Source organism: Dermochelys coriacea, chromosome 1, assembly GCF_009764565.3.
Source record: "Dermochelys coriacea isolate rDerCor1 chromosome 1, rDerCor1.pri.v4, whole genome shotgun sequence".
Lineage (NCBI taxonomy): Eukaryota > Metazoa > Chordata > Testudines > Dermochelyidae > Dermochelys > Dermochelys coriacea.
Genome location: NC_050068.2, coordinates 169,182,307 through 169,205,579, shown reverse-complemented (window position 1 = coordinate 169,205,579; position 23,273 = coordinate 169,182,307). Strand labels below are relative to the sequence as shown.

Sequence of the window (23,273 nt, the reverse complement as noted above, 5' to 3'; positions counted from 1 at the left end):
TATGTGTAATTTATGTACACAAATACCAGATATACAAGTGTAAATTCTAGGTGTTTGTGCACACACATCAGTTAGTCTAAGTCAGGGATCGGCAACCTTTGGCATGCTGCCCACCAGGGTATGCCTCTTGGCGGGCCACGCTGGTTTGTTTACCTGCCACGTCCACAGGTTTGGCCGTTCGCTGCTCCAGGCCAATCGGGGCTGCGGGAAGTGATAGCCAACACATCCCTTGGCCCGTGCCGCTTCTTGCAGCCCCTATTGGCCCCGGACGGCGAACCGCGGCCAGTGGAAGCTGCAATTGGCCGAAACCTGTGGATGCAGCAGGTAAACAAACTGGCCCGGCCCGCCAGGGGGCTTACCCTGGCAGGCCGCGTGCCAAAGGTTGTCGATCCCTGGTCTAAGTGATCATATCTAGTCTGGTTTGTGAATACACACTGACAATTCCTTATTTATTTACTTATACTGGGAGCCCAGGGACCCCAGTCAAGACTTGGGCTCCTCTGTGTTTAAGAATGGAAGATAGCCATATGCAAATATATGCACACAATTTCATCTCCTTAATTCAGAAATTTGGTCCAGAGTATCTTGCTTGAAACTGGAGCTTGTTTTCTTAAACTCTATGTCCACCCTTACAGCTTTGCCTGTCCTTAGTTTTATTCTTTTGGCTAGTATTCTAATTAGTGGCTTTTGATCATAATAAGCACTTAGTTTAGCAAACACTTTACAAATATTACCCAATTAATTCTCCCAGAATTCTCCTATTCTCAAAGTGAGGAAACTGAGGCAGAGAATTTAAATCGCTGAGTTTGAGAGGTAGTGCCTCATCCAAGTCTATAGTCAGCATTAAAACCCAGGAGTTCCCGGTCTCCAGTCCAGTGTTTGAACCACTAGACCATGTCTCTTCAAAGGAAAAAACTAAAATAAAACAGATTTTCAGATGCTCTCTTTTAAGCCAGGGGAAAAATATTCCAAAATAAACCTCATGAGGGAGACCTTTCTATTCTGATCAACTCTGAAAATTAAAAAGCAGAATGCTTCATATTTTCCAGATTTGTAAATTTTCTTTTAAAACGTAAAGCCATTCATCCCTTTCAGTGTGTCTGCAAATTCCAGAGTTTCTTTTGTTACCTAAAGTCATGTCAATATTTATGAGATTAAGTTTAAAAGAAAGAGTTTGTGCATGGAAAAATCGGGATTAGCATCTTTGCTGAAGAACATTAGTGGTAGTAGCAAGGCAGAATACATCATGTAGCTACAAAAGATGGGGAGGACATAGTACAATAACAAATACTTGAGGGCACCAATCTGAACAGAGGGTACCAATACTTTTTTTGATCACCTAGCATTCTCTACCAGCTTTCCTATGGTGAACTAGTAATCTAGATAGAAGACAAGAGTAACTCAAAAACAGGAAGCATCTATCAGTGTGTGAGGGAAGAAACCTTTCTTAAGATCTTTTTCTTTCTTCCCCAACCAAAAAGATACTTCAGCAGCAGACAGCTGAGCCGCCAAACACATGAAATAGCTCTGGTTCCTCAGATCTTGCAAAACGCTTAGTCATAGAATCCTAGAATCTCAGGGTTGGAAGGGCCCTCAAGAGGTCATTTAGTCCAACCCGCTGCTCAAAGCAGGACCAATCCCCAATTTTTGTCCCCAATCCCTAAATGGCCCCCTCAAGGATTGAACTCACAACCCTGGGTTTAGCAGGCCAGAGCTCAAACCACTGAGCTGTGCGTTCAATTCTGAGAGTGCTTTCGTTCAGAAATACTTTCCGTCTGGCCCCTGCCATCAGCTTGCTGTAACCTGCCACATGTTGCTCAAGACAAGGAGTTCACAGCAGAAAAGGGACAGGATTACAGTTTGCATCAGATTTACCTACTCCTTCCTCTTGCACTGCCTTAGCAGGCTGGGGTGCATCTCATGCTCTTGGCTCCACTGGAGGGCAACAGTTGGGAACCAGAGACACTGCTTTGAGAACTGAGCACAGCAGAAGTAGTAACAACATTCTGCCTGGCCTTGGCATATTTGACTGATAAACAGAGTTCTAATGTCACCATTATAAGATTCAGAATCTGTGCCTGCTGCGCCATTCCTGGCAATAAGTTGCTTCCTTCCATACACTGGTAAATACTCTAAATCAGATGAGGATTTAAAGTAGGTATGTCAAAACGGCTTTGCTGTCTCCTCTCTACACCCCACCACTGCTCTGCCTGATGTCTTATACAAACTGCATGTTACACGGAATGTATCGGGTCAGGAGAATACAAATTCTAACCTAATCAGATAGTTTATGCTCCTGTGTGTTGTGGGTGTAATAGTACTGTTCTCATCAGACTCTCAAGGCCACTCATACATCCAAGGAATGTATTTCCATCTCTGAATAGCAGTGCTCAACGCTGTGGGCGGTGTCAGTCACAGACTGCGACCTGGTATGAACTGTAGCATGTGTTGTCTCATTATTCTTTAAGAGACCACTAACATCCAAGGAGGCAGACGTATTTTCCGGGCAAATAACTTGTCTATGTGTCTCCCAGCATTGTCACAAGACACACACAGTTGGATTCTAGTCCTCACTAGTATTGTGTTTCTGAGACAGACTGATTTTCCCAACACCAAGGGCAAGTACTCAGCCAGCATCAATACTAGCACTGCTCTTGCCATTATTGTTGAGATTGACTTTTATAGCACGTGTCTAGCTAACTAGAGAAAGTAAGTATCTAAGGCACCTATTACTCTGATATACAAATATTCAACAAAAGTACTAAGAAGCGAAAGGATCCAGAAGGCTGCTCGTTTTCTTTCTTCCCCGGTGTTGCACAGGTCTTTTTACATATCTATACATGCAAGGATTTTTTTATTTTAATTTTTTTAAAAACAACTATGCTTACCAACTAGTCAGAAACCACCGCAGGCAGTGACTGCAATTGATATGAACTGTACCATAACTAAGTTCCCGCTACCTTCTTCACTGCCTGTATTATTGACAAATTGCCATGTGCAGAACACTGGGTTGCTTTTGCTTGAGAAATGGATTTGTTATTTTGGATTTCTCAACCATATAATTCTCTTCCAGGGAAGTCAACCAATGCAGTCAAAGCAGTGCACACACAACAAAGGGGTGGGACAAGACAGATTCCTGTATTTCTCTCTCAGGGACCTAAAATCACCTTCCATCCATACATTTTTCAACATGAGCATCTTCAAAATCTCCTGATTTCCCACAATCCATTTCAGGAATTTTGGTTTTAACAGAGAATACACTGTGAACTTGCTGGATTCTCTATCTCAATGCAAGAGTCTCTGCAAGGGTCTACGTACTTAGAGCCCAGCGTGGATACAAAAATTTGTATCCACATCTGATCCACAAATTTGCAGGGCTCTATACATACTGTTAAACAGAAGATTCTCTGTGCATCTGCCAGTATCCCAGGCACAATACAGGATTCCCAATAGAACTATTCTAGAATTCTTGGTTCAGTATAAGCATACTAAGGGATTTCCAGGTTAAGGGCAGAGCTCCCTGATGAACCTTATTGCTACATACATATTCTTGTGTGTTCATGAAAAAAAGGACATCTGGTTTCCACTGATAAACCTTTTCTACTGGGCACGCAGTCAGGAGTCTCAAGGGCTGGGGAAGGCTTGCATTTGTTTCTTAATTTATTGAAAAACTATGTTAAACAGGGCTAGGTCTCTTAATAAAAAAAGATGGGGTGTTAATTCCTCAAGGCACAAATGGCTCACGAGGAGCTCTGCAGTAAACTGTAGCTCTGGAAACAGGAGACAAATAATCATGCAGAGAATTAAAATAAAAAAAAAAATCAACCACCCAAGCTAAGTTCCCTCTGAGCTGCGTGGCAGCACAGCCATGCAGCAGCATTTCAAGGGCCACGGTGGGAAGAGGCGCCTCTCCCCAGGCCCCGGCCCCGGAACTGCTGCAGCTGGGGAGAGGCGCCTCTCCCCAATACCCAGCCCCGGTGGGGAGAGAGGGCTGGGGGCAGTCCTCTCTCCCCGTTGTGGTCCTGGGGCAGCCAGCACCCCAAATCCCTCATCCCTGGCCCCACCCCAGAGCCCTCATCCCCTCACACCTCAATCCTCTACCCCAGCCCTGACCCCGACCCCCCCCCACTCTGAACTGCACATCCCCAGCCAGAGCCCTCACCCCCCTGCACCCCAACCCTTTGCCCCAGGCCTGAGCCCCATCCTGCACCCTGAACCCTTCATCCCCATCCCCACCCCAGAGCTCGCACCCCCAGCCAGAGCCCTCACCACCCTGCACCCCAACCCTCTGCCCCAGCCCTGAATCCTCACCCCACCCCCACTGCAAATCATTGTGCACCTAACAAAATTCATTCCACACATGGATGGGAAAAGTTAGAGAGAACATTGCACCCAAGCCAATTTTCCAGCTGCAGAGAAGAATTATTTTCAAACACGCTACTGCTGGCAATTTATTATTAAAATAGACTATATGTGTGAATAAGTTCAGATCTGGACATTATAAAGCTTTTTCATTGACAGACTTTCTAAGCCAATTCTTTCTTACAAAAGATATTTCATTAAACCTTTGTCTTTTTAATGGGAACTTCAGTATTTCTGGCCTTGGAACAGTTAGAGTGTAACAATAAAGTTTTATTAATATTTTACTTCTCTACATACCCTAGAATTCTTTTTGCATGGATTTAGGAAAAGAATTACGAATCATTTCACAATACAGACTTGACACAGTACAGGTTTAAAGCTGATCTGTACTCAAAATCAGAAGGATTCTGAGTTCTTTAGTATCAGGAATAAGCTCAATAGACTTCAACCTCCCTGTACCTGGAGGACCTTCAAGATATGTGGTCCCTATCTGTATTTCCCCATGAATTATGCCTGGAGTTGGAGAATTTGCAAGTAGTTTCTGTTGGTCCATGCATGCACCCTGACTCACCTCATGCTTCCTTCCGAAGTAATAAAGGAGATTGACGGACCAATTATGTCTCCAGTTCCTTCTCCCTGTGAATCTGACAGATCCGAAGCAGAGGGGAAGGAGGGCGGGCAGTGGAATACAGATAGGGACCACGCCATCTCAAAGAACCGTCAGTTACTTGTGAGTAACCTCTTCTTCTTTGAGTGATGGTCACTATAGTATTCCAAAAAGAAAAGGAGTACTTGTGGCACCTTAGAGACTAACAAATTTATTAGAGCATAAGCTTTCGTGAGCTACAGCTCACTTCATCGGATGCATTTGGTGGAAAAAACAGAGGAGAGATTTACACACACACACACACACACACAGAACATGAAACAATGGGTTTATCATACACACTGTAAGGAGAGTGATCACTTAAGATAAGCCATCACCAGCAGCAGGGGGGGGAAAGGAGGAAAACCTTTCATGGTGACAAGCAAGGTAGGCTAATTCCAGCAGTTAACAAGAATATCAGAGGAACAGTGGGGGGTGGGGTGGGAGGGAGAAATACCATGGGGAAATAGTTTTACTTTGTGTAATGACTCATCCATTCCCAGTCTCTATTCAAGCCTAAGTTAATTGTATCCAGTTTGCAAATTAATTCCAATTCAGCAGTCTCTCGTCGGAGTCTGTTTTTGAAGCTTTTTTGTTGAAGTATAGCCACTCTTAGGTCTGTGATCGAGCGACCAGAGAGATTGAAGTGTTCTCCAACTGGTTTTTGAATGTTATAATTCTTGACGTCTGATTTGTGTCCATTCATTCTTTTACGTAGAGACTGTCCAGTTTGGCCAATGTACATGGCAGAGGGGCATTGCTGGCACATGATGGCATATATCCCATTGGTAGATGCGCAGGTGAACGAGCCTCTGATAGTGTGGCTGATGTGATTAGGCCCTATGATGGTATCCCCTGAATAGATATGTGGACAGAGTTGGCAACGGGCTTTGTTGCAAGGATAGGTTCCTGGGTTAGTGGTTCTGTTGTGTGGTGTGTGGTTGCTGGTGAGTATTTGCTTCAGATTGGGGGGCTGTCTGTAAGCAAGGACTGGCCTGTCTCCCAAGATCTGTGAGAGTGATGGGTCGTCCTTCAGGATAGGTTGTAGATCCTTGATGATGTGTTGGAGAGGTTTTAGTTGGGGGCTGAAGGTGATGGCTAGTGGCGTTCTGTTGTTTTCTTTGTTGGGCCTGTCCTGTAGTAGGTGACTTCTGGGTACTCTTCTGGCTCTGGGTGATCTCTGGGTGGAGATGGCATGTTCCCTGAGAGAATCTGATAGTTGCTACTGCAACAACCAGGTCTTGGGGACTTCACAACTGTCTTTGTTCTCTGCAGATAAAAGGCCAAGGCTCATCAAACATCAAGGAAATGGTGTCTACATTCTTCTGCTGATGAGTGCGGTTTTGGGAAGAAAACAGGTAAGTGAATGGATTGGTTAAGATGAAATTGTGAGACCACCTTTGGTAAAAATGTTGGTTATATGCGTAAGGAAACCTTATCCTTGTGAAATACCATAAATGGAGGATCTGCTATTATAGCTCTGAGTTCATCTACCCTTCTAGCTGAAGTGAAGTAAGTAAAAGGAAGGCAGCCTTCCTGGAAAGGAGGGACATGGAGCAGGTTGCCAGTGGCTCAAAGGGGATTTTGTGAGTACTAGATTCAAATCCCATTAGGGTGTAATATTTTGGAGAGGTGGGAAGGCTCTTAGGAGACCTTTCCAAACATCTAGCAGTTAGTGGGTGTAAAAAAATGGAGTAACCCTCTGTAGGAGGATGGGACGTGCTAATCGCCTCAAGGTGGACCTGCAAGGAGCTGAGGGCAAGACCCAAAGTCTTCAAAGATAGAATGTAATCCAGGATAAGGGAAATCTCCACAGCTTCTGGTCTAACAGTTTTTTTGCTGTGCCCAAGAGGAAAAGCATTTCTATTTAGCCCAGTAACATTGCCTAGTGGATTCTTTCCTGCTGTTAGAGAGAATGTCCTGCCAAGGAACACGCCCATTCTAGGGTTGATGCCCATCCAAATACCATGGTCTGAGGTGAAGCAGTCATAAATTGGGATGCTTGATCCTGATGCTGATGCTACACTGAGTCAGAAGGTTGGGGAAATTCGGAATGATAATTGGCGGACGGGATGACATGTACAGCAGGTTGGGGAACCAGAACTGTCTGGGTCAGAAGGAGGCGATCGTGATGACTGTCGCCTTGTCTCGTCAGAGTTTGTGTAGCACCTGAGGTATGAGCAATAGTGGGGGGAAGGCACAGTTGTACTGGTCTGACCAGGAAAGAAGGAGAGCATCACCCTGAGAGTGGTAACAGAGGGCTCCCCTGGAGCAATATGTGGCACACTTGTCGGTTGGCCTGAAAAGCGAATGTGTCTCTGGTTGGAGTTCCCCACTGCATGAAGACGTTGTGTAATACTCTATCGTGAAATTCCCACTCGTGGTCAATTGCAAAGTGTCTGCTGAGTGAGTCCGCAAGCACGTTCTGCTCTGGAAGGTAGGCTGGGGATAGGGTGATCTGATTGCTGATGCATCAGTTCCAGAGATTGACCACTTCTGCACACAGGGTTGTGGATTTCAAACCTCCGCCCCTGTTTGTTGATGCAGAAAATAGTGGTGGTATTGTCTGACATTATCAGGACATGATGGGAGCGAATGAGTGGAAGAAAGAATAAGCAGTAAGGAAGGCACGCAAGAAGTTCCAGAATACTGATCTGCATTCTGGATTCTCCAGGTGTCTTTGTTCCTTGTGTCATGCGGTTGTCCATATGGGCTCCCCAGCCTCACGGGGACATGTCAGTGATGACAGTTTTGCCCAGAGATGAGGGAAGAAAGAGCAAAGATATCTTGAGGAGCAGCCAGGGATCTGGATCTCAATGAAATCTTTGCTAGTGCTGGGGGGGTCTCGGGTTTTATGAGGCGCTGGAAACAGTGGTACTGATGGACTGCTGGCATGGAACCAGTGGATCCCACTGTTTAAGAATCTTCTTCTGTGAGACTTAGTACATATTATGTCCCCTTGGGCCAAGTTGGTGGAAGGAATGTCCAATTTTTTTGAGGTGGACTTGGAGGAAGACTTAGTCCCATGCTTATGAGTGTGCTTCCTAACTTCCTGATTACGCCCTGCTGTGGGGTCTGTGGGAATGGCTCCTCTGATATCAGAGTCGGACTTAAGAGCAGTAGGAGGCATGCTCCTCTGATTCAGGCTGATGTATGGGGGCGGTTCCATGGCCTGGGTGCAATTGTGGTCTCATGACCATCTCCAGAGATACTTCTGGAAACCAAGTGCTCATTCTTCTTGGGTGTGGCTGGGGAAAGACTGACAAATACTGCGCCTAGTCGTGATGTGAACTTCTCTCAGGCAGTAGAGGCAGCGTTGGTGGTTGTCACTGACCGACAAGGATCACAGGGAGGAGACATGGTTTGAAGCCTGGAATACTGGGCATAGTCCGGTACCCGAATGGTGTACTGGGGTGGGTCAAGACCCCTGAGCTCTATCCATTCTAAACTATTAAAACAATGACTAAATCTGATAAAATTATATAATTATAATTATTAGAACTGTGTCAGAGACTAGGACATTGAAGGTTCTGATCTGGACAATGTGGCGGTGAGAAGGAACTGTAGATGCGGTTGGTCTACCCAGCCCTTTATCGCCTCAGATGGAAGCACACGGGGATCCAGGATGTATGCGTGGACCAACAGACACTTTCAAATTCTCTGACTCCAGGCACATGGTGCACATGCGTAACCCAGAGTGAAATACAATAGGTACCATCACTCTAAGAAGAATCATCAGTTTTAACCTAGCACAATGAAAACTCTCATGGAGGACTTGGATACATGGCTCCTCTAGGCCATTTAACTTCCATCTACTCTACAGTGGTGTGACTCATTGGCATTCTCAAATTTCCCATGTCATATAAATGAGTGACATGGAATTGCTGAAATTTAACTGGAAATATGCCAGCTTGGAAGCATTTTATTGATCAGTCAAAGAAAAGATGCTTAAGTCCTGGCAAGTTAATATTTTGCTTGGGGTCCTCCCCCAAATTAGATTTATCACATTGAATTAAATATCCAAAAAGAAGAAATATGATTTGATCTCCATCAGTTATCCTCCGAAATCTAGTGATGACAAGAGACATTACAGTGTGTGGGTGCGAAGTGTAAATTACTACACTCAGACAAAAATTATGAAGACATTGTTGCATATGTTCTGTGAGATTTAAAGTCCTATATAAAAATATAGCCACTTCAGAGAAACATAATGTAGGCAGGAGAGGCCATTATGAAAGCAAAATATGAATAATCTTTTTCCATTCAGTCCCTCTAGAAAGTTCATCATAGTCCAGAGTACATCAATCAAGTTAAAAGATACGTCCATATTTTACACCTCCCAAAATGTCCCCATTTATAGTTTTAAAACATTGACAGATTTGTCCTCTTATTTGCTAGCTATCTTCACTATAGACAAAAGGAAGCAGTGTATCTTAACTCTTTTTCTATTTGAAGATTAAGACCCAATTCCTTTCTAGATCATTATGATTCTTATACAAAAAACAAACAGTTAACTTACCCACTTCATCTTGAATCTCCTCAGCAACCGCTGGTACGTTGTAGAGAAGGGAAAGAGACTGGTTCATGCGCTCATATATCACACGTAGGTGTGTCATAACCTACAGAAATAGAAGATCCATTTTGGGGGGAAATCATTAGCATTTTACCTATAGTCATCATTGCAGATTTATATATTACAGAGCATGACAGTTTTCAGAGGAAGTAGGTATAAACACACTGAAGCATGCCTCATGGATTCTGCAAGTCTCCAGTCATGAAATCTATTGCACATTTCAGCTCTCTCCAGCAGCTGACAAAGACACAGTCTTTCTGGCAATGGTTCTGCTGTCTGGCCCCTTCTTGTGTCCCTGCATCTGAGCTTACATCTTCTCCTAGCATCCTTGTGCATACCTAACATGTGAATAAGGACTGAATGAGACAAGGGTGTCAATGAAGGTGGTCAAATTTTTGTGGTTGAATCTGCTTTTTGATGGAAAATTGGGTTTTTGACTAAACAAACATTTTCACAGAAAGTGTTTGCTTTCTGTGTAAAATTTTCATTTTTTTTTGTTGAAAAACGGAATGTTTCAAAACCAAAATGATTTCATCCAAAAGTCAAAATTATTCAATTCAGAAATGCAGCTGGAGTAGCTGTTCTGTTACCTCATGTCCTCATTCTCTATGAGCTGGGCTTCCCAGCTGGCCTTTCTCTCCCATGATGCACCATCTCCCACCACCAAGAAGCTAGACCATGGTGCATCAGGGATGATGTAATTTGACCAGAAAGCCTGTATGCTGCAAATTTCAGCTGCACACAGGCTGAAGTGTTAAAGTAATCCAAATTTTAAAATAAATGGTCATATTAAAGGTTAAAAAAAAAGGGATTTTTTTAAAAGGTTTTTTCAGGTGCTAGTTAGAGATGAACATTTCAGATTCCAGTGATTTAAAAACAATATGATCTCAACTTCCAAATCTGGCACAGAAGTTCAAACTAAGGAGGGGTCAAACAAAGGGTGTAATTTGGCTGCTAGCAATGCCTGATCAGTTCAAGAATCACAGCTGGGGCAGAGTTTCCAATTACATGGTATCGGTAAAGAAAAAGCAGATTCTACAGATTTTCAAACTCAGCCACTGTGTCTACAAGTTTAATTGGCATCTTGAAAGTCAGCTACATCTCCGTTGGCTTCTTTTTTGTTCTATGTAATTTGCAAGGAAAATATGAAAGCTGTTCCAAAACAAATGTATCAAGGGTTGCACAAACATTCAGCAGTCGATGTTCCATGAAATACGGTGATCTCAGCTGAAAAGTGTGTTAGACACAAACAAAATGCACAATTTATATTTATGGGCAAAACAAAGTACCCTTACAACTGGCTACAGAAATCCTGATCAGAATGTTTAAGACTCTATTGTATTGAAAATTGTAAAAGAGGGAGTCAAATATTTAGCAGATAGTATCACAGTTTACAGTGTATATTCAGGAGACAGAAGTTAATTTAAATTTGCTGATACTAGATTTGCAATAGTTCAAAACGCTGCTTGCCTTATTTACTGGTTATTACCTGAGATCTGATTTGGGCAGCTTTCTTTGGATCCACCATGCGGACATGTTCAAAGTGTTTGAGGGTATGCTGTCTGTCTTTCTGCTCTGCACGCACGTATTTCTTCAGCATATTGAACACATGGCGAGGCTATGGAGGAAAAGCAGGAGAAAATTCTGAATTCAACACACTTTTCTGCATATCTGAGCATTCAGATATCTTAGATCAGAGGCTGCTCCTGAGACAAAGCACTAAAACAGTCATTGCTTGCAACACCTGTCCACTGAAGAAGGTGCAACTACTGGGAAGAACATCCAGTCACTTGATCAGTATATCGCAGGTTATGCAGCTGGGCAATGGCCGCAGATTGATATGACAGCTAGAGTGTGTTGGGAGTGTCCAGCTTGGCCCGGTTTAAATTCCATCTGTTACATTTCTCTCCGTGGGTATGTCTACACTGCAATTAAAAACCGCAGCGGGCCAGCACCAGCTGACTTGGGCTCATGGGGCTCGGGCTGCAAAGCTGTTTAACTGCAGTATATGCTTCCAGACTCAGGCTGCAGCCTGAGCTTTGGGACCCTCCCACCTTGCAGGGTCAGAGAGCCCGGCCTCCTGTCTGTAAATCTACACTGCAGTTAAACAGTCCCACAACCCGAGCCCGAGCCAGTTGGCACAGGCCAGCTGTAGGTGTGTAACTGCAGTGTAGATGAACCCAGTAACTGTTTTACTGTTGGTGTCAGCAATAAGTAATCACTCTGAACTGCCTAGTTAACATGCTAATCTAGGCCTACCTGAAACTAGGAGTTCACACATTTCCACAGCTTGTCTAGGCCAAACACACTGCACCCACCAGGGACTCTCTGCATTCCTTCACTTCCCTCTCAGTAGCTCCCTGTGTGCTACCCTCCCATCTCCCTCCATTTCATGGACTCCATGCAACTCTTCTCATCCTGTCCCTCATGTCAAGGGGATTTGTATCCATACCACTGACCCTCCCCATGGGAGAGGCTCTGCGTGCCCTCCCATTCCCTACTCCCCCCCAATGCTCCCCATTTTCCCCTTTCCCCCCTGCCAGGATTTCTGTATTCACTCCCATTCCCCTTTCCCCCAATGCCCTCCCAAGCCAGGGTCTCTATGTTCCCTCATCTCTATCCTCTCCCTCCTCATAATACAGATCCCTCCCCTCCTAGGTCCCCATTTTTCCTTCCCCACCTCCAGGCCCCCATATTCCCACCTCCACCCTGGAGAAGTAGTGAGAATCACTACTGGGAGTGAATCAAGAATGGGTTCAGAAGGTGTGAAGAAGACTGGGACAGGTGCTCATTTATAGGGATAAAGCCTGTTGAAATTTACTCAGGATGTGTACACTGATATACAATGTTCAAAGAGTTAAGGATCTCTTTAGTTTTCAAAAATCTTTAGAAAAGAAAAGAAAAAGAAAATCTCTTCTAAGGAAATTTCTAGCCTAGAGATAAAAAAAATGCAAAATTGTTTCCAGAGTCAAATGAAGCTTTATTAGCTTTAGGACTGAAATTTATTAGTGGTACAGAGTCTTGGAAACAAACTGCTAGCAGACTCCTGCTATGGATAAAGTCCCTAGAAGTAAATAACCTTATGAGTGCTGCAGTAAAGGACAACGTGAACTGAAACAACAACTATCAAAGGATTACAGAAACAGAGCCTAGAGAAGAAGGAAGCACCGGGGACTTAAAACAATGGTGGAACTTCAAAGAAAGGAAGTGAGATTATCTTTGTTGACATTTCAGTCCTCTTTGCCTCAAGAAATATATATAAAAATAAAATAGGTTAGGGTAGAGAAGACAAACAGATTAATTTCTATTTCTTGAAGAGACTCTCCATTTAAGTTTCATGTTTAATGCCATGGGACACATTTCTTGTTTTCCTTCAACATATTTTTGTCTACTGTGATGGTAAGATCCAGGAAGATTTACATTATACAACTATACTAAGAGAGGTCTTACTGCTATAGCAATAATAAATCCCTCTTAAGGATCACTTATTCTGCTAGCCCCATCTGCATAACATGGCAGCATACTTTAAGTGTAATTATTTAAAGAACTGAGGAAAGCCCAAAACTTACTACTAACAGGGGAAGATACAACAGATAAATCATGAGAGCCTAGAGCATCATTTGCCAAGAAATGACTTGGATGTTTGCACATGAAACTTAATTAAAAGCACAAGACCTCAAATGAACTATTAAATGTACGGGTTTTCGTACAGTAGTGACATCTTAGTTTCTTTCCAATGGAGGAAAAAAAAAGCACTAGACAGTCTGCATGTGCTCAAACAAGCCTGCAGGTTTGTTTTTAACTATACTGACCCAAGGTAAGACCAGGACAGTAACAAATGGTCTACCTATTTATCAAACAGCACAATGAAGGTTAGGAAATCAGGACTCTGAAGAAGTGTGATTTAAAGCTAAGGTGAGTTTTTCATGCTGTGAAACATTCTGTTGTCTCACACTGATTCATAAAGTTCATTTGCCAATAGCTAGGAGCTTGTGAACAGAGCCATCACTGGAAGAGCTGGATTGCATCTATCTATAAAACAGGATTTTTTGAATGCTGCCACAACGTTCATCCCCATAAGTACATGTGAGAGAGCAAAGGGGGTGAGAGGGAGCTGCTTGCAGGAGATTTGAAGCCTGGATCAGGCTTGTTACATGAGCTAACAAGAGAACCTGGTGCAGGGAGGGAGCCTCAAGCAGATGGTTCCGTATAAGAGAAGAGAAGCAGCTGTTTGGGAGAGCTGACTCTAGGAAGTCTACATGGAAGTCAGCTCTGAGCAGGACAGTTGCAAGCTGAATCACATGGCGGGTCACCCCTAATAACTCAAAAGAAAGAACTTTATGAACCTTTCGCTTCCCACGGCTCTGAGGTAAGAGCCATGCTTTGGGGACAGATTTTTGGAACTTTGAGTTTTACTTTTGAGTTATTGTCTGAATAAACCCAGGTCCCACTCAGGGTGATGTCTGGACGAGCAAGCGTGTGGAATCTCTGTAAAAGGGACTGGAAGAGGGAGAACAAAGGGCAGGGCAACGCAGAAGCACCCTGAGCACATGGCAGGTGGCCATCTTATTTACAATATGTAATAAACTATTCAGGCTTGCCTGATGTCCAGTAGTTATTACCAGAGACTGAGTCAGGAGATGTGGGTTATATTTCTGTCACTGCCACCAACTCCCTGTGCATAACTGTGAGCAAATAATCTACAAGCTTCCCTGGCTAAAATGAAGTATGTGAGGTCATTTCTACTTTGGGCTCAACAAAACAAATGAAAAGGAGTACTTGTGGCACCTTAGAGACTAACAAATTTATTAGAGCATAAGCTTTCATAAGTGAGCTGTAGCTCACGAAAGCTTATGCTCTAATAAATTTGTTAGTCTCTAAGGTGCCACAAGTACTCCTTTTCTTTTTGCGAATACAGACTAACACGGCTACTACTCCAAAACAAATGAGATATTGTCTATTGAACATCCAATGTATAGCAGATGGTTCTGCTTTTCCAGAGTCTTCAGTTGTCCAAAAAAGAATAATCATACTTGTGCCTTTTCTGGGAGAGGTCACTACTTCCTCCCCTCCACAGTCTGATGCCAGAAATTTAAGAAACTTAACCCTAGACAAAGCTGTCAAATTTAGTAAGGAGCAATGAAAGCACAGTAGCAGCTTTGCCTGTTTGGGTGTGCCTGGGACCATAAATAACCTGTGTGTTTTATAAATAAAATTTTGGTCATGGAAAAGTAAAAATTACTTTTCAAGGATGCTAATGGAAACAGAATATAATAAATTGGTAACTGCTGGTGCTGGAGATGTGCATATAAAATAATGGGGTGGTGGTACTTGTCTCTTGATTATCTAACTACTCTAAAGATCAGTTCAATGTTATTTGTATTTCAATAGTAACTAGAGGCCCCGACTGAGATCAGGAACTCATCATGCTAGGAACTGGGCAAAGACATAGTAAAAGACAGCACCTACCCCAAAGAGTTTATAATCTAGGTGGATGCAGCAAACAAGGGGAAGGTGAGGAGGTAGAGAATGAGGTGACAGGGAAAGAAGCATGTCTTAGCAAAATGAACATTAGTTATGGCTCACTTCCTGCCTAGCTGCTCTCAACAGATAGCGTCTTGTAGGCGTCTTGGCAGAGTTGAGTTTTAAGGAGGGATTAAAGTGATCTTGAATCCACCCCACAAAAACTAAGTCTGCAGCACGGGCCAAATCCTTGCAATCCTATCACATGCAGAACTCCCATTCTCTTCACTGAGAATTACCCATTTTGAAGGGATGCAGGACCAGTTCCTACAGCTGGACAGATTATTGTAATGTTGGGGCATGGATTACTAGATCTGGAGAGGGAGGAGGGGGAAGGGACCTTCAAATTAAAGCATAAATGAAAATGTTGATATTATCTGATCATTTAAATCTCAAGGTCTGAACTCTGATCCCCTCTGCGTAAGACTGCTCTGCTGCTAGACCACTGAGTCAGTCCCACATGTCTTGTATTTAATATTTAATCTGCAGGGTTGATAATTATTGAAAAAAACACTGGGCATAGTATTTATCAATTGAAAATTCTGCTCCCTATTTTTAAGAATTCTTTTTATACATTTGTAGCTCTACTACTACTAAAAAAAACCCTGCTGGAGGACAATATGCCAAACAGCTAATAAACTACTTAAGGCAGCTAGCAGGGGTTGTCTGAGCCCTATAGAATAATTTTTCATTACAGTCCAGTGAGAATAATTGACAAAATCTTATTTTTTTAATGATCTCATTTAACTTTATCAGAAAGCAAACTGAATTTTGCAAATTGACTTTCCTCATCCACATGCTTATATTTATCTTGACTGGTCCTTTCGGCTACTCTTATTAATCCAGTAACAAGAATGTTAAATTACCTCCTAAGAAGCAGCATCCTGAATTCCTCAACATTCTGAACACATCTTATTTCATTATGAATATTGTATAATTCTGATTTCAGAACACTGGAAAATCCGATTGGTTGGCACAGAGACTAACTTTCTTACAAGCAAGGACATGCTCACATTTTCTATATGTTAAGAAGAACAGTGTGCATGTGTGTGCAGACTCAAACAAACTGAGGTTATCTATGTAATAAATTGTGGAGTGGTATGATAACTTGTGCTCATCAAGCACTCTTGACTACTTCACCTGCATCCTACCCAGTAGCCCATCTTCTATCTTGAACCTTTCAGCAGATTCAAACACCTGCCTTTTTAGAAACAAACAAAACTTAGTCCCCTTCTGTGTATTCCGTATGGTACAGCCTAATTACATGATCACATATTATTTCTCCAATATAATAGAATATATACTGCATTATTTTCTACAATCATATTTATAATCTTTTATACTTAAATTAATTGCCAGAATGGCTTAGCATATACTTTTACGGACAAGTTTTCTCTCTGATAAGTTCTAAGACTAAGATAAATTCTTTTTTTAACTCCTTCTGTTAGCACCCAAATACTATATATTTTTCCACCAACTCAGCAGCACTGTCTTTCTTGGTCCAATTCAGATGATGAGACAGTTAACTACAATGTAATTCAGCTACAAATTTATTACAGACCAGTCAATTTTAACTATTAGACTTATTATTGCCGACTTAGCTGTGTAATGATGGTTATCTGTAGTTTTCATAGTTAGTTTGTGAATGTCTTCCGTACAGCTCATCCTACATACACATTATTACAAGGTAGTGCATTTGTGCCTAAGGTTGTAGGAAAAAGCGTCTATACTCTGTTATTTGGGAAACAGTCTTTTTACATACTGTGAAAATGTATACATAGGACAGAGTTAAAGTTGCAAATGTGACTGTGACTGTAATTTCCTGACTGAAGTGTGCTTAATCATGCAGTCTTAAAATTTCCAAAACAAACAGTCTGGAAATTGAGAGACAATGAAAATCCAGATGAAGCAGGGAACTCTGAAGACAAATTGGCAGATGGCATCTGTTCCTCTTAGTTATAGTAGTATTGAATCTATGCCGTAAGTTGGAGTTGTGGGAGATGTGCTACTGCCAGTGCCATCATTTGGATGAGAGGCAAAATAAAGGTTTCATGACCATAAACAATCCATGAATATTCAGACAACTTTTTCCACTTCCAAGAGTGAATTGTTAACTCTAATGTCTTGGACAAATTCCAAACTCAGGTAATTAGAATCCGTCTGTCTAAATCCCTCCTGTAATTTTACTTATTCAAATTTTTCTTGATATCTTCCTGATGCACAATAGCTGCTGAATTTTCATTCCAGAAATGGCTGCACTTCAATGGTGGGAGAAGTGATCCTTACATCTAAGGCCAAAAAAGCATTTTGAAACCCTTCTTGATGATACAGCTTTATAAATATAAGGTACTCTGAGAGAACACTCACCCCCATAAAAGTGAATTCATGGTTATAGGCATTCATTTATGAAATACTTTCATGAAGCAAACAGAAGGCTGCAAAGTATAGCCTAACAGAAGCTGTTCCTATAACATCCTAAATAGAAAAAGTTCTTTATCTCCATTTTAAACTAATCTTCACCATACCAAGCAGGCCTTAGTTTGATTTTACTCTAGTCAATGTTGACAGTTCCTTGCCATTTGTCTATAAAGGGAATTTTATTAATTTATATCCTGAGGTTTAGTCCCCCCCCTTTATTTTTTCATTTATTCCAGCTTTCAGCTTTAGTACCCAAAGGATTCCCCTACACTGGAGACCTGTGGAAATGATTAAACTGGTCGAAGTCTGGCTTTATTTATATCCACCAAGTTAGCACATGAAAACTCTTATATTTTCTTTTCAGGAGGCAATTACAATGAAAAGTGTCCCACTGGTCTCTTTCCTGACCCAGAAACAAGACATTATCAGAAATTTGAGCTCTGATACAACAGTTGCAAGCAGGTGAGAAATATTATACAACCATTAAACATATTATCTTCCTACGCTATTGAACGAGCATTTCAATCTCAGCGACTCGTGTGTAATGTGTTTTGAAACAACAATTTCACTGCGTTTATTGAAAATGGAGGTTTATCACATTTAGTCTAGATTGATACAGACAACAAGTTGACTCCCATTTCGCTAGCCCAGAATACTGGGCAGAATACTGACCACTGAAAAACAGCACCAACAAAACCCAATTAAAGCAATTTTGTGTATTTGAAAAACAGCTTCTAGGGAAACTTCCATGCAAAACTCTGAGCAGCCTTACCATTTTGATCAAAAACTTTTCTCACACTTAAAAACAAGAGGCATGCCCAACAATTACTTCTTTTTATTAGCCTATAAGGATGATTAACTTGCTGGATGACTATAAAATTAATGGGACTGGTCTGGTGCAGAAAAAGCAGATTATCATGGGAGTGTTCAAGAAAGACTCCACTGAAGGGTGAGCTACAAATATTTAAAGAGACTTTCATACTGAAATAACATTTCAAACATAATTAAACCTGGATGCAGTTTCCTTTCACATGGTTTTAATGAGGTCTCCATCTGCAAATTTTGCTAGTTTACAAAAAAAAAAATTGTTATTTAAGCTACACATGGGCAAAATGCCACAATTTATATCCAATCTTCCCAGCTTTACACCTCCCTTGACTTTTGGAGAGAAGAATAAAATGGGACCAAGATTTGGACCAACTGTGGTTTTGCTTTTCGGAACCCTAACTCACAATGATTTACAAAATTAAAAACACCTGCAAATTTTGCTCTTACTTGAGATTGAGATGGAGCAAAGCCAGAAACATGTATTAGAAAAAAAAACTTTCCCTCTGAAATCTGGGATTTTAGATAAAATGGGACCTGGCAAAGTTATTTAAAACCTACCACACGGTCCATTTTGTTTCATCACTAGTTTGCTCCTAGAAAACCCATCTTCTCCTGCTGGCAAACTGAGGATTATGACTACACTATGTGACCAAGCAAACCATCTAGGAAGCAAGGGAATCTGTTTTTATTCACACAAAAGCATTTTCAAAGTTTGACCCAGTTTAAAAGAAAAGCTGAAACCTACTCCTCCTGGCACAAATCCCATAATAGGGCTTTGTGCAAAAAACTCCACATCTGTGGGGTTAGGTGGGTGGGTCTATGGGCTGGAATAGTGGCTGCTGCCCCTCTTTCCTGACTCCAGGTATTTTGATCATTGGATCAGTGCAACTGCAGATACAAAAGATCCTCCCCCTTTGGACCACTCCCACAGCAGTCTAACTGGGTTCAGCAAAGACCTGCAGCGCTCAGGGAAAGGCCTCTTCACATGCCCTTCTCTCCCACCATGATGGCCAAAACTCTACCCCATTGTGCAGAGGCACTACCACCTTCAAGTGAGCCGTGTTGCCCTAAAAGCACAAACTATAGTCTTCTTAAAGCAACTGAACAAAAACAACATGGCAGCTGAAACTCAGACAGACATTCAGGGCCTTATTCCATGGACCATGATTTACACTTGTGCCAAGTGTTTCCAAATCAGAACGGTAGCATTTTAAACCCTCTGCGCACAGTGTACAAGCCAGTGGGAAAATGAGCCTCAGAACTTTTTCCTTATATTTCCTTTCTTTTACCACTGTGAACTTGAGGGGAAAAACAAGTTTTTACATAGGAAGCCAAAGGTTAAGATCAAATGGAAAAGTGAGGGGGAGGGTGGGGGGAAAAGGAGGGGAAGCCTATTAAACTCGATGTACATGTGAAAAATAAAACATGAACAAATATTTGAGCTAACCTACTCAGAGAGAATTATGACTATGTATTCCCTTGGGTTTTTTTATTTGCAAAATGAAGAACAAAATGACTGGTTATCTAAGCTGTAGTTACATATTAACACCACCTGACATTAATCCTCCTTTCTGTAGTAATACCACTGAGCAGTGCAAACCAGTACAACATTTTGAGGTTGGAGACTGAACAGCTGCATTCCATTTCCAAAGGCAACAAAATACAGAACAGCTCAGCTGCACAAAGAATCAGAGACAAGGATCAGCTCTGAGGTTTTGGACAGCTTGCACGATGTTGCTTTCAATTGCACTATCTTGCTCAATTTTCTGCTTAGTTTTGTTCTTAAATAAGCCTTGAGCTATGTGACTCCATTTTGTACTTTCTCTGTTTTCCTGAATGCTGGGTCACCATGCAGAACGTCTATGTAGCTCAGACTGTATTGGGGTATAGAATTACTTCAAAAATATTGCAGTTATACCAATCTGTCCTGTACAAAATAAAACCATTACTGAATTCCAGTTCCTCAGCACTGATGTGCAAGATGCCAAAACCAGCTAGGGTGCCCCTGTCCAAGGAGGACAATAGCATGGAACGTGTGTGTCTGGATGTATGCACGTGTGCACATAAAAAACTGTACTGTGATTGTCTGACAGCATCCAAACTGTTCTCTCCTGTTTTATAATCTCTTTACTTCCTTCTTCCCATTTTTTGTTTTAATTTTAACCTTCTCCCCCCACACCCTGGTCCGGGTGTTGTCACTCTTTTCCTTATTCGGCCTTGTGCTGGGAATGTCTAATGCAGGGGTGGGCAAACTTTTTGGCTTGAGGGCCACATCGACGTTGAGAAATGGTGTGGAGGGCCGGGCAGGGAAGGCTGTGCCTCCCCAAATAGCCTGGCTCCTGCCCCCTATCTGCCCCCTCCCACTTCCTGCCCCCCTCAGAACCTGCGACCCATCCAACCCCCCCCCGGCTCCTTTTCCCCTGACCGCTCCCTTCTGGGACCCTCAGCCCCTCTCCAACGCCCCCTGCTCCCTGTCTCCTGACTGCCCCGCCCCCCGCCCAGCCCTCCGGGATTCCCACGCCTATCCAACCCCCCCATTCCCCATCCCCTAACCCAACCCCAGAACCTCCGCCCCATCCAACCACCCCCTGCTCCCTGTCCCCTCACTGCCCTGACCACTATCCACACCGCCGCCCCCTGACAGCCCCCCTCCCCCCCGGGATTCCCACGCCTATCCAATGCCCCCCGTTCCCTGACTGTCCCCCCCAGAACCTCCGCCCCATCCAACCAGCCCCTGCTCCCTGCCCCTGGGACCCTTTGTCCCTTATCCAATGCCCCCCGCCCCACCCCCTTACCATGCTGCTCAGAGCAGCATGAGCTTGCAGCCCTGTCAGAGCCAGCCATACTGCCTGCGCTGACCAGCAGGAGTGGTGGGCCAGAGTGCTCGCAGTGTGGCGTGCTGAGCCTGTGGGGGGTGTGGGGGGGGAACAGCAGGGGAGGGGCTGGGGGATCAGGGGCTGGGCAGGACGGTCCCGCAGGCCACATCTGTAGTTTGCCCACCTCTGGTCTAATGCCTTGCTAGGTGTTTATCTGTAGTATCACAGCACCCCACCATTTATTAATGGCTTTGCTGTGAGGTATGAGAGTAGCATTATCCTAATTTTTCATAAGGGGGACTGAGACACAGCAAACTTTCCCAGTGCACTAGGAAGACTGGGGAAAGCCAGGAGCTGAACCCAGATCTGCTGAGACCCAGTTCACTGCCCCTCCTCACTAGATTATCTTCTCTTTGAAAGTCTTTTTGCAGCAGAAAGTGCATTTATGATATTATATAAAAGCAATATCAACAACATGTAATGCTTGTGACCCTCTCATCCATCTGAGAAAGACGATGCACAGGCCTAAAGAAAATTACCCTGCAAAAAAAAGCTCAAAACAGCTTTATTACAAACCCGAAGTTGCTTCTCTCTCAAGACAGTGATATGCTGCGGCTGCTACTCTGAAACCTATCTTAACAGTAAGCATTCCCAAAAAGCTCACCCCTTAGCCAGTGCACCAGGGATGCACATTCTTCTGTGGAGGAACTGCAATGAAACACAGCCATTTGTTTTCCAATTTAAACACAAATGCTCTCTCATACCTTCTCTCAGAGAATCTGGCTACCTCACTTGGCAAACTAACTTATTAAGCTGCTGGAAATATTTACACTTTATTTCTGTAGTGAGTATATTAACAAAATAGCACAGTGCTTGACTTATTGAAAGGTGTTATCGGAGGGGAATTCCCTCTAGGCAAGGATTGTTTAGCAGTAAACAAAGAAGGTTTGATTTTCTCAGGCCCAAACTCCTTTCAGTTTGCTAGTGACAAAGCCCTCAGGGAGTGCAAGAGGACTGATATTTGGATTCTGATGGTATTGCTGTTCATGAATCAGAAGATCATCCAAATACTCACATGGCCAAATTCATCTGACAGACTGTTCACACATAACTAACTATCCCTCAGCTCTCAGCCACTGTCCAACAAAACAAAACAGGCCCTGCTACTGTAGTCAACATTTGTTTGCTGCACTTTGTGAACCACACATCTCAGCTGATATTGGCAACAGAATGTAACGAAAATGAGGGGGGGAAAAAAAGGTGGAGGCAAGTATAGCACCATTAACAAAACTGGCAGGTGAACTATTAAAAACCTCAGAGCTGCTGTTCATCCCTCACAGCCTCCAGTTGATCATGGTGAGGCTCTGTACAGTAACATCTCCAGGAGGCAACAGCTTTGTCTTGCAGGGCCGACTCTCTTTAAACACATCAATTTTTGTACTGTGGGATTTTTGCTGTGACTAGTTCAGAGGCACTTTAAGATGCCATTAAATCCCCATTTCCATGGAGTGATGTGTAAATCCACATTACTCAACACATCAGTCCAAAGGATGACACAGGTTGTCAGTCCCAATAGTTTTTTTTTTTTTTTTAAAGTAGGAAAAGATTTAGCTCTTTTTGACATGGAGCTGAGCCCAAATCTGCACATTAGTTACTTTGCTCCTAAAACCTAGACTAAAATATTTACTCCTTTATACTCCTTTCACTGGAGGCTCTCCAATACTTTAGAAGTTTATTTATTCCTCACAATCCTCTTTGTAAGACAGATATGCTATCCACGTTTTACCGAGAGGAAAACTTAAACTCAGTGATGTTAAGTGATCTGCCCAGGGCCATGCAATAAATCAGTAGAAAAGCTATGATTAGATTTATCTCAAGCTCTACCCCCATGTAACTTTCAGCGGTGAGCTACTGACCACACTGTCCCAAAAGAAACTGTGTGTTGATCTATAAATTGCTAACCTACCCACTAATTAAGGGCTGGAGACCAGGCTCTTCACTATCCTTATGATACGAGTCAGAGGCCACAACATGTCACATCTTACTCTTAACATATGGTTGCACAACACCCTGCACCATCCACCACAGACTGCACGTCTTTTCATCC

General features: G+C 42.8%; 1 protein-coding gene across 5 annotated transcripts in view; it reads right to left on the bottom strand.

The window, feature by feature from the left end:
* LOC119850223 (amyloid beta precursor protein) overlaps positions 1-23,273 on the bottom strand; it is a 296,641-nt gene that overhangs the window by 43,127 nt on the left and 230,241 nt on the right. For all 5 annotated transcript variants that reach the window (XM_038388150.2, XM_038388151.2, XM_038388153.2 and 2 more), the window contains 2 exons: positions 11,071-11,199; positions 9,528-9,627 (listed from right to left, as the gene is read on the bottom strand). In XM_038388150.2, the coding sequence (XP_038244078.1) occupies positions 9,528-9,627; positions 11,071-11,199 (229 nt within the window). The remainder of the gene's footprint in view (positions 1-9,527; positions 9,628-11,070; positions 11,200-23,273) is intronic.